Source organism: Caretta caretta, chromosome 1, assembly GCF_965140235.1.
Source record: "Caretta caretta isolate rCarCar2 chromosome 1, rCarCar1.hap1, whole genome shotgun sequence".
NCBI classification, from domain to species: domain Eukaryota; kingdom Metazoa; phylum Chordata; order Testudines; family Cheloniidae; genus Caretta; species Caretta caretta.
Genome location: NC_134206.1, coordinates 101,762,653 through 101,775,188, shown reverse-complemented (window position 1 = coordinate 101,775,188; position 12,536 = coordinate 101,762,653). Strand labels below are relative to the sequence as shown.

Genomic DNA, 12,536 nt, shown 5'->3' with positions numbered 1-12,536 from the left:
CACTGGGGTCTGCAGCCAGGGCCATGTGCCCCTGCCCCACAGCTTCCACCAGTGCCTGCAACCGTGGCTGTGTACCCCTGCCCCGCGTCAGGGGCTGCAACAAGATCCTGCGCCCCTGCCCCGCGTCAGGAGCTGCAGCCGGGACAGTGCACCCCTACCCCACAGCTTCCACAGGGGGCTGCGACTGGGGCCGTGCGCCCCTCTCCCGCATAGGAGGCTGCAGCTGGGGCCGTGTGCCCGTGTCCCGTGGCTTCCGCAGGGCGCTGTAACTGGGGCTTTGCACCTCTGCCCCACAGCTTGTACGGTTATTTTTAGTAAAAGTCATGCATAGGTCACAGGCTCCATAAATTTTTGTTTTTTGCCTGTGACCCATCTGTGACTTTTACTAAAAATAACCGTGACTAATTCTTAGCCTTATTTATAACCATCTATAGCACCTTCTGTAGATGTGGCATAACCATCTATGATACATGCTACTCATGTCTAGACCATAGTTATAATATCTATTAATCATTTTAAACACTATATAAACCAGATATGAATGTTCCCTAAATATGAAGTATGACCTTTCTCTGTCTATCTGTGTATATATCTCACTGTATATGTATATGTTTGTATACATGTGTATGTCACTCACTTAGAAGAAACTAGTGCCAGTAGTTGCCTTACACTTGTATAGTCCTCGTGTTCAGAAAAATGCAGGAATTACATTGTGCCCATGAGCAAGGCTCTTTAGCTCAGGTTTTTAATGATATATTTGCTCCTAAAGATGCAGATAGGTACCTAGTGGAATTTTCAAAAGTGCCTAGATGCCTAACTCCCACTCGGGAGTCCCTCACCGAAATCCCACTAGGCGCCCATCTGCATCTTTAGGCACTTAAATACCTTTTAAAATCTGGCCCCCTATGCCTTCTCTTCCCACAAGCACACCCCAAAAGGGACAATTATAATCTTTTAAGGGATACTTACAAGTTTGGATTGATGTTCTGTTTTATCATACTTTGTTAAATAATATATTGTAATCTGGATTGCTCATTCTTTCTCCATCCCCACCCCCTCCAAGGTAAGTTTGATATTCCTTTGCTGGATGCCTCAGAACGTTCCTGCTAAATCTGGAGCTCAGCTCTTAATGATACTACGATGTCTCCGACCCCTTCGCATTTTCAAACTGGTGCCACAAATGAGGAAAGTTGTACGAGAGCTGTTTAGTGGCTTCAAGGAAATCTTCTTGGTATGTGCCAGTTATTTTGTTCCTATGATAAAACAAGATGGAGAGTAACGATGTAAAATGTATTTCTGTAATTCAGCTTTGGTTTTTACTATTTTTTTTACCAGTTGCACTCTGTTTATACCTCATAGAGAAAATGCATTTTACACTTACCATTGGAGTTTAAAAAGTAACAAGTTAAAAAAGAAATTACCCATATAAAGTGCACTCATTTTCATTCATATTTAATAAGGATGCAGTAATAATTCTTTCACAAGTGACTTTGTTTATTCAGCATATCTTAGTACTGATGTAGATGGCAGGATTACTGAGAGATAAAATACTGCAATTTCTGCTGGGGGAAGAGGATGAGAGACAGGATGCTTACGTGGCTGATCTACTGAAACCTAAGAAAACTTGAACTTGCAAAGACGAGAGTCTTTGTCACTCCCCATTCTTGTTATGAGACAATTGGAGGGAATCCTGCCCCCGATTGCAGCTCTGGAAATGGTGGTGGGTAGGGTTGCCTGGAAAATAAGAATTCTATCTCATAAATTTTTTTGAAGTTTTGGCATTTGGTTTTATTCCTCATTGAGGTAAAACCAAGATCTTTTGAATTTTTTTGTACAAATGAGAGAGACTCACACTCACACTCACACACACACACACACACAAATACACACATCCTATTCAGAACAGCCAGTAACCCAGTGGTTAGAGCACTTATGTGGGATACGGGAGACCCAGGTTAAAATCTCTGTTTTAGTGGTGGGATCCCAGAACCCATTATCACTGTCTTAGGAATAAGAGCTCTTTCTCTCTCTTCCCCCAAACTGGTGTGTGTGTGTTTGTTCTAGAATCTTTTTCCAGGATCAGGTCTCAAGACCTTGAGAGTGTGATAAGATTTTAGACTGGGCATGAGGGATAGGAATAAAATCTTGCAATTTTATTGTGTATGTTTATTATATACTGTGTTATATATTCATGTATATTGTTTGGTTATAATACACAGAGTAGTCTCTTAATAAAGGGGCAAGGATCATTAGTTTAAGGCCAGGGTTTGACTTACTTTATATCTGTTACAACCCGTTAAAATGTTTACATCATAATTCATTTATGTCTGACTGCTCTGATGTTACAGAGCCAGACAGCCAGCAGAGGTAGCACATGTTAATGAATAAGGGCCTGATCTAGCAAAGCACTTAAGCATGTGTTTAACTTTAAGCACATGAGAGGTCTCATTGAAGTTAATAGGAGTCTTCCCGTGCTTAAAGTTAAGCAACTATGTTTGTATGGCACCTACTACAGTGAGGTCCTGGTCCCTAAGTAGGGCTCTGAGGTGCTACCATGATACAAATAATAAGAAGAGTGTCAGTGATTGCTGGGTCAGGGCCTACACTAAAGGCCAATAGCTTAAGCTTCATAGGAAAATCTACAAAGAAAAAAAACCCAGTGCTTGTCTGATTAAAAAAGCCAAAATTAATATGGAATGCAATGATATTTCAAGTTGCTGAAATGGTTTCACCACAAAGATATGATAACAGAAGTTTTAAAACATAAAAAAATACTTTTATCAGTTTCAATGAAGAAATTATTATAAAATGATACATTGTTATTCATAACACATAATGCATAAATTATAATTCATAACACAAAGGAGTTTAGGGAGAGCCCCATTTTTAAAAGTTTGGAGCCAGACCTTTCAGTGCAGCCAAAATTGGAAGTGCAGTGGCTAAAAACTCAGTGGAGCAGGGAGAGTGCCTGCCATAAAATCCTCTAGGTCAGCATTATACCGCCAACGGCTCATTCTTGGACTGCACCGGAGGATCTAGCCCTTCACCTCTAGTATGTAGGAGAAAAGTTTGACTATATTTACATCATTTTCACAGGTGTCCATTCTTTTGCTGACATTAATGCTTGTTTTTGCAAGCTTTGGAGTTCAGCTTTTTGCTGGGAAACTGGCCAAGTGCAATGATCCAAACATCATCGCAAGGGTAAGAACAGCTTTTCTGTTTCAAAATACTAGTATACTCCATCCTCTCTGGGCAATGGAGAAAACAAGTGGGAAAAACAACAAGCATTCAGTATGAAAAAGAGAAACTGTGTGGCATTTCATGTATCCAAAAAAGGGGGGAGAGGAGAGGATTTCTGTATTCGTTTGTACAATTAGAACAAAATGTTTTTTTTTAATTCAAGCTGAAAATAGAAAATAAGTTATTATCACCTGTTGATCCCCAGTAATGCAATCTGGCAAGGTGCATGCAGTAGAGAAAGATATGCTCCCAGTCCTAAGAAGCGTAAGCCAAAATTTTCAGACCTAGGTACCCACAGTTAGGCACCACAGGGTGGAATTTTCAAAAGTGCCCAAGTGATTTAGCAGCATAAAAATGACTGTGATAAATTGGCGAACTGATCTGAAATAAGATGAAATTCAGTAAAGACAAATGTAAAGTACTACACTTAATCTAATGTACAACTACAAAATGGGTGGTAGTACTGCTGAAAAGGATCTGAGGGTAATAGTAGATCACAAATTGAATATGAGCCAGCTATGTGATGCAGGTGCCAAAAAGGTAATATCATTCCGCAGTGTATTAACAGGAGTGTTGTATGTAACACACAAGAACTAATTATTCCATTCTACTTGGCACTGGTGAGGTCTCAGCTGGAGTACTATGTCCAGTTCTGGGTGCCACATTTTAGGAGAGATGTGTACAAATTGAAGAGACTCCAGAGGAGAGCAATAGAAATGACAAATGGTTTAGAAAACCTGAGGAAAAGTTAAAAAAAACTGGGCATGTTTAGTCTTGTGAAAAGAAGACTGAGGGAGGACCTGATAACACTCTTCAAATATGGCAGGTTTCAGAGTAGCAGCCGTGTTAGTCTGTATCCACAAAAAGAAAGGACTTGTGGCACCTTAGAAACAAACAAATTTATAACAAGCATAGTGATCAGTTGTTCTGTATGTCCACTCAAGGTAGAAGAAGAAGTTATGGATTTAATCTGCAGCAAGGGAGATTTAGGTTAGATCGGAGGAAACAATTCTAACTAGAAGGATAGTTAATCTCTGAAATAGGCTTCCAAAGAAGGAATCCCTGTCACTGGAGGTTTTTAAGAACAGGTTAGACAAACATCTGTCAAGGGTGGTCCAGGTGCAGTTGATCCCTCCTCAACATGATGGGTGGACTAGATCGTCTCTCTAGTTTCCTTCCAGCCCTACATATCTATGATTCTATAAGCCTCACTGATTTTCCATAGGATTTGTGCTCCGAAAGGTAGGTTGTCACATAAAGTGGTGCAGCTACACCGGTGGAGCTGTGCCACAGTAGCATTTCAGTGCAGATGCTACCTGCCCCAACTGATGAGAGAAGCCCTCCGGTGTAGTTAATCCACCTCCCCGAAAGATGGTAGCTATATTGAGGGGAGAATTCTTGCTGTGTACACCGCAGGTTAGATCAATATAACTACATAACTCAGGGATGTCAGTTTTTCACACCCGTGAGCGACGTAGTTATACCAATGTAAGTTTCTAGTGTAGAGATTGTCTAAGACTAGAGGCACTTTGAAAATCCCACTGCCCCTGGAAAGTCATTTGTGCTCTTAAGTCACTTAGGCACTTTTGAAAACCCAACCCGAATGCTTTATTTGTTCATCTAAGCAAAGTGGTCTGATTCTCGGAGCTGTGGAACATCCCCATCTCTCCTGAGGTCAGTAAGACCTGTGGGGGCACTCAGCACCATAAAAAATCAGATTGTTTTTGCTTAGCAGCCTAAATATTGGCTTGGGAGCCTGATTTTAAGACCTCATGTTTGAAAAGTTTGGCCATACTGATTTGCCCTTACAGATGTGCAGGAAGCCGCCTCCTCCATGCCCCCTAGTGCTTCTACGGGGGCCTGTCAGTAATGTAGTCTCCGCACTGGCACAGCACAAGGACTATCCCTTCCTTGCACTATTGGAAATACAGATTGTCTTAAAGGAGACAAGGCAATGGGGCTACTTGCCACCTTACCAGGAAGATGGACTTATTGCACGAGGAGAAGCAGACTGCCCTATCCCCGGGAGTGGTGCCCATCCTCACCAGATTGGTCAGGGACAGAATGAGCTTCACTGAGACGGAATTCCTCCTGCAGACACCCTCTAGGACAATGCAGGGCTGTGCCAAAGTCACATAATTGAGTCTTAAATTAAACAGTACAGTAAGGGCACAAACATGGCATCCAGCTTCATAGACAAATTCTTAACCCAGGCTTCATATGACCTCCCTTTTTTCACTTTCACTGATTGAGAAAACAGTTGGGATCACTTAGATGTCTAAGAGCCAGTAATTGCAGGTGCAATGAATTTGGGGCAGAAAATTGTGCCTACCGTGTTAATTCATAAAGGGAAGCCAGTGTTTCCAAACAAGGCTGTTATAGTCAGTGGACTGGGAATTCTTTAAATCATAGCATCAAAGCAGGATAGCCCTTAATCTTGCAACTTGCTCCATATGGACAGCCCCTGCATAGGCACAGAGCCCAGCTAAGTTCAGTGGGCCTCTGCACCAGCAAAAGGTCCACCAGTGCAGGACCAGGGCCATAGTAAAGAACACAGGGTGAAATCTTTGCCCCATTGAAGTCAATGTCAAAGTCCCTTCCCCACATATAGTGGGCTCATTGTCAAACCTGTGATACGTGATAGAATCCCTGGGGACAGTTTCTCATTTGGTTGTCATGAATCTTTTCTGGACATGACACTGGAATGGATGTTTCCAATATATTACAGTTCTTCTTTGAGTATTGTCCCTATGGGTGCTCTGTTGTAGGTGTCCCTTGCACCTGAGAATGGAGATCTTTGGTAGCAGTGCCTGTTGGGCCACACATGTACTCTTCCCTATCTCATACCATGAGCGGTGGCTATAAAGCCCTGTGCGGTCCAACCACCCTCTTCCTTCTCAACTGCCCTTGTTCTGGAATGGAATCCCGAGCCAAGCCCTTCATACGCCTGCTGTGCATTTAGTAATATTAGTGCTTCCATTGAAAGTTCTAAGATAATACTTTGCAAAAAGAAAAGGAGTACTTGTGGCACCTTAGAGACTAACCAATTTATTTGAGCATGAGCTTTCGTGAGCTACAGCTCACTTCAGCTGTAGCTCACGAAAGCTCATGCTCAAATAAATTGGTTAGTCTCTAAGGTGCCACAAGTACTCCTTTTCTTTTTGCAAAGACAGACTAACACGGCTGTTACTCTGAAACCTGTCAAGATAATACTTGTTTCCTTTTTATTTTTTTCTTTCCTTTTCTCCTTATTAAAAAAAACCCTTTCTTCTTTCTCCCCATTACTCTTTAGAGTAAGCATGGGTTTTCTTTTTCTATGCCCTTCCTTACAGGGAAGTTCTCCCTGCTCAGGGTTATGCCTGGATCTCCCAAGTTTAAGAGGCGCTGCCCCTGTCGTGAGGCCCTCCCTGTGAACGACAGCCACTCATGGTATATACGCTGTTTGGGTGAGGGGCACGTGTCACAAAAGTGCACCCTCTGCCTCAAATTGAAGGCACGGTACAGAAAGGACCGTGAATTGAGATTAAAACGTTTACTAATGAAGAGCTCATTGCAATCTGCCTCAGACCCTGGCCGTGATACCTCTTCTCTACAGTAGTCACCATCACTGTTCCCTCTAAGCTGTGCGTGTGTGCACACGCACACAGATCCTAAACCCCACGCACAGGGTGAAATACCCCACGCACAAAAATTTGCACAGAAGCATAACAGTTTGCACAGAAGAAATTTTTTGCACACACGGCCTGTCAAAAATTAGAGGGATCATTGGTCACCATCAACATTGTCATCTGCCAACGCCCACTCACTGCGCACCACTAAAAGAAAATCTACACACTCTCTTCAAGATGAGAAGAAATGGGCACCGAGCTCACTCACCAAAGAAAGGCATCCCCCATGAGGTCGGTAGCCTCAACATCTTCTGGGGCAAGACCTCGCTCCTTTGACCATCCAGGTACCTCTGGTACCAGCACTGTTGAGAGATCTAAGAACCCTAAGTGGGCAGGACCACATAAGCAGATACTGTCATTCAGTACCGATAAGAACAAATCGCTAACTACAAGGCACTTTAATCCATATATAACCATATGAACTATTCCAAGGAGCTCAATGCACTCAGCAAAAAGTTTAAATCCTTCAAACGGAGATCTTCCTGGGGAGACTTGTCTGGGGAGCCCTGAGAGGTGAAGCCATGGGGCTCGTCTCATTACCACAGAAGTCACAGTGGACTGGGCCACCATATCCGCAGCATCCAGAGAGGTTTGTAGTACCATGCATGCCAGGAGTTGTCCTTCTGTCACTAGTGCTTGGACAGAGCACTAGTGCTCTTTTTTATCATCTGGGAGAGCAACACTCCTTTCACTCATCCTCTATACACCAGCACAGAAGAGAAGACAGCATAGATGTCAACCTACCCCGAGATCTTGCCCTCCATATTTCACCCTTCAACAGCATTATGATCCACAACATAGGCGACAGAGACCTCCTGCCAAATGTACACAGACATCAACACAGGCGGCTATGTCCCACGCATCTGTATGTCCCACGCACCTGCCTCCAAACAATAATTTTGAAAATTTGGACGAGGCCCTGAGATGTCTCCCCGTGGTCCAGATGCTGCAGCCATCCAAATTACTCCATCAGTTTGGCGGCCATTTGACTCCATTCTACCTGACATGACAGCAAGTCACCTCCGTCAAGTGGGTACTAGAAATCATCAGTAACAGGTATTTGATTCCATTCCTGTCCCTCTTCAGGGAACATTTTCATGAGCACCATCTATGAAAAGAAATAAACCATCTTCTGTGACTGGGACCTGTAGACCTGGTGCCATTCCAACTCAGCAGGAAAGACTTTTGTTCCCACTATTTTCTAATCCAAAAGAAGTCTAACTGTGGAGGCAAATGCTAGACTTGGGGAAACCTCAACAATTTTGTCAAACTACAGCAATTCAAGATGGTCATGCTATCAACAATAATCCCAGCACTGGAACAGGAGGGAGCTAGTTCTTGGCCCTCAACCTCCAAGACATATACTTCCATATAACCATACACCCTTTCCACAGGAGGTTCCGCAGATTTGTTCCAGGGTCCAACCATTTTCAGTAAAGAGTGGTTTGGCCTCTTTATGGCACCCAGAATATTTTCCAAAGTCCTGGAAGTGGTGGTGGCACCCCTCTGCAAACAAGGGGTTATAATAGTCCCATACCTACATGATTGCCTCATCAAGGCTCTGTCCAGAGGCGATACGCTCCAAGTCATAACAAAAAGGATGGACCTTTTCTCAAAACTCAGCCTCCAGATAAATATACAAAAATCAACTGACACCAGTACAACAACTAGAGTTTATTGGGTCCCAACTAGATGCTATAAAGGCCAGAGCTTTCCTCCCAGATCACAGATTTTCCGCAGTAGTCAGTCTCATTTCCATCATGAGGACCAGCCCACAGATCTCCACCAGAACTTGCCTACAGTTGCTCGGTCATATGGCAGCGACCACATTCATAGTAAAACACTCCAGATTACGTATGCATTGCCTTCAGGGATGGCTACGAACAGCATACATACCCCACAGACACAGCCTGAATAAACTGCTCTCGATATCACTGAAGGTCAAGGACTCATTAGACTGGTGGACACAACCTCCCAATGTCTACAAGGAGGATCCCTTCCTCCAATCACCGTTGTCCTTAATACTTATGATCAACGCCTCCCTACTCGGTTGGGAAGCACATCAACAGACCCACACAGTACAGGGCAAGTGGTCCCCATCAGAGTCCATGTTGCACATCAACCTCCTAGAATTACATGTAGTCCGCAACACATGCCTACACTTTCTATCAATAATCAGACAACAGACAGTAAGAGTAATGATAGACAACATCGCCTGCATGTTTTATATCAACAGACAGGTGTGAGGTCTCAATCCTTGTGTACAGAAGCACAAAAATTGTGGAACTGGTGCATCCAGCATGGCATCAATATCTCAGCCGCATACTTACCTGGACACCAGAATACCACGGCAGACTCACTGAGCAGGAAGTTCTCACAAGAGCACAAGTGGGAGATAGACACAAGAACCTTATAGCATATATTCATCCACTGGGGATTCCCCAACATAGATCTCTTTGCCACACCCAAGAATGCCAAATGCCCACAATTCTGCTCAAGAGAATAGGTCACCAAACTCTGGGGGACACCTTCCTCTTTTCATGGGATGCACCTCTCCTCTATGCCTTTCCACCTTTTCCCCTACTCTTCAGAGTGCTTCCCAAGGTACAAGTGGAATGATCCAGAGTCATTCTCATCGCCCCAACATGGCCACGACAAATATGGTATCCTTACCTCTTATGCCTGGTGGTCTGTCCACCTATCACCCTGCTGACTCCACACCTCCTCTCACAGGATGCAGGTCAGATTCTTCACCCAAATCTAGCATTTCTCCGTCTGAAGGCATGGCTCCTTCATGTTTCCAGAATATAGAGATGACCTGTTCAGAACAGATATAAGAGATTCTTTTAAATAGCCAGTGTTCTTACCTACATACACGGAAAAGATTCTGAACTTGGTGTGACACCAAACATGTCTCAGCAATGAGTGCTCCTTTACCACTCATTCTGGATTACACCCTACAGCTTAAAAGATCAGGGCTATTTGCAAGCTCTGTTCATGTACATCTGGCTGCCATTATTGCATTCCACTCCAAGATAGAAGGTCATTCAGTATTCAACCACCCAATGACAAAAAAATTCCTTAAGGGTTCCTACAGAATCTTTCCCTGAGGTACAAGAACCCACTCCTCCTTGGGATCTCAGCCTATCTCACCAGCCCTCCATTTGAACCTATGGCAACCTGATCCTACATGCACCTATCCATTAAAATGGTCTTTCTCGTATCCATCACATCTGCCCGATGGGTAGGAGAAATAGATGTCCTCATGGTGTACCCCTCATACACAATCTTTTACAAAAAGAAGGTCACATTACAACCACACCTGAAGTTTTTACCCAAGGTACCACCCTCTTTCCATCTAAACTAACCTATCCACCTCCCTTCTTCTTCCTAAACCACGTGGCAAACAGCATGAAGCCATGACACCATGGATGGCAGATGAACACTAGCCTTTTACCTTGACAGTCACCATGCTTATTCCTCTCTATAGATGAAAGATCAAAAGGATTGGTTGTATCCAAACAACGTCTGTCAAAATGGGTCTCAGAATGCATCCACCTTTGCTACCAATGACACAAACTTCAAACCTCTCCTGGAACTCATACACATTCCATTCGCTTGCTATCTACCTCACTAGCTTTTCTAAATAACATGCCAATTACTGGCATTTGTAAGGCAGCCACATGGGCACCCACTGACACATTTAGTCAACATTATGCGATCACCCATGACACGGCATCAGATGCCATACTAGGACCACTGTTCCATCCTCCTTAGTAGATGTCCCTTTGAAGCCCCAGCCTTCCATCTAGGGGCACTGCTCTACGCTCACCTACAATGGAGTACCAATGGGAACACTAGTCGGAGAAGAAGAGAGGGTTACTCACTCTGTGCAGTAACTGAGGTTCTTCAAGATGTGTGTCCCTATGGGTGCTTCACTACCCTCATTCCTCCCCTCCACTTCAAGTTCAAATGTAGGCTCTGTGGTAGAGAAGGAACTGAGGGCAGTTGAACCACACAGTGCTATATAGCCACTGCTCATAGCAAGAGACAGGGAGGAGTGCGTGTGCAGCCCAATTGGCACTGCTGCCAAAGATCTCCGATCCCAGGCACAGGGATGCTACTGCACCTACAGTGGAGCACCCATAGGGACACACCTCTCGAAGAACCTCAGTTACTGCACAGAGTGAGTAACCCTCTCTTCCATGTCTTTTTCCTGCTTTCTTTTACAATACACACTGCTTTCTGTGGGAGGTTATGATTGTAAGAATTGGAAGAAGGCTCACTGAAGAAGGGTGTTTTAGGAAGTGGTTTGAATGAAGAGAAGGTTGTTACGTAGTGCAAAAGGAATGGGAGTGCCAGGCATTTGAGGAAGACATGAGAAAGATACCGACTTCATGACATTTGAGTGCTGAAGGACTGAACAGCGCAAAGGACTGGAAATGGGCTATGACACCTAACAATCCTCGATCACCAGTTAAAATCCAGGCCAGGCTGATAGTGACAAAAAGTACCAGCCAGTGTTACGTGGCTGTGTGAAGCAGATTAATAGCGTCATTCCACTTGAAATCAAGCATCACATAAACACTATGACACTCTCAGAAAAAAGGCCAAGAGCTGAATGAACTTGCAGATTTACTAGTCCTCTCAGTCTTGGAGGGGGCCTTGAAGTGCCGAATGATGATTCTACATTGTCACTGTTCATGCTGTATCTTCCCTGCATATGAAAAAGTTCAGTTCCCAATGCAATTAATCCAGTACCTAAAAATAACCCTTTTGTTCCATTTACACTGTTTCAAGTGCCTTATTTATTGTGCTGTTTGTCTTATACGGTGTCCTCACCTCTCTGCAGGTCTATATTTCACCCAATGTGCTTTATTTTACTATAGGAAGATTGTCATGGCATCTTCAGAATAAATGTAAGTGTTTCAAAAAATCTGAATTTAAAGCTAAGACCTGGAGAGAAGAAGCCTGGATTTTGGGTGCCACGAGTCTGGTGAGTAGTTGTAATTTGGCCAGTCTTTCTTTAGATAGTTCAGTTGCTAATCTGCTGCAGGACCCAAACACCGCATCATTGTAGTACTGAAAGTAGCAAATAACATTGGTGACAAACAGACCAATCTAGTTTCCCTACCAACCTGAGGGAAATGCAGAAAAGGCAAACATGCTGCCTATTACTGTACACATCAGATATTTCCTATTTTATACACGGGGAAATATTGTGGTTAGGGCTGTCAAGCAATTAAGAAAATTAATTGCGATTAATCACGGGATTAAAAAAATTAATCATGATTAATTGCACGATTAATCACGCTGTTAAACAATAATAGAATACCATTTATTTAAATATTTTGGATGCTTTTTACATTTTCAAATATATTGATTTCAATTATAACACAGAATTCAAAGTGTACAGTGCTCACTTTATGTTTATTTTTATTACAAATATTTGCACGGTAAAAAACAAAAGAAATAGTGTTTTTCAATTCACCTAATACAAGTACTGTAGTGCAATTTCTTTATCATGAAAGTTGAACTTATGTACAAAAAAACTGCATTCCAAAATAAAACACTGAAAAACTTTAAACCTACAAGTCCACTCAGTCCTATTTCTTGTTCAGCCGGTCA

At 43.1% G+C, this 12,536-nt stretch overlaps 1 protein-coding gene across 6 annotated transcripts in view; it reads left to right on the top strand.

Moving 5' to 3' along the window:
* Positions 1 to 12,536, top strand: part of NALCN (sodium leak channel, non-selective) — a 356,269-nt gene that overhangs the window by 314,281 nt on the left and 29,452 nt on the right. For all 6 annotated transcript variants that reach the window (XM_048854413.2, XM_048854388.2, XM_048854395.2 and 3 more), the window contains 3 exons: positions 1,064 to 1,231; positions 3,097 to 3,201; positions 11,798 to 11,904. In XM_048854413.2, coding sequence (XP_048710370.1) covers positions 1,064 to 1,231; positions 3,097 to 3,201; positions 11,798 to 11,904 — 380 coding nt within the window. The remainder of the gene's footprint in view (positions 1 to 1,063; positions 1,232 to 3,096; positions 3,202 to 11,797; positions 11,905 to 12,536) is intronic.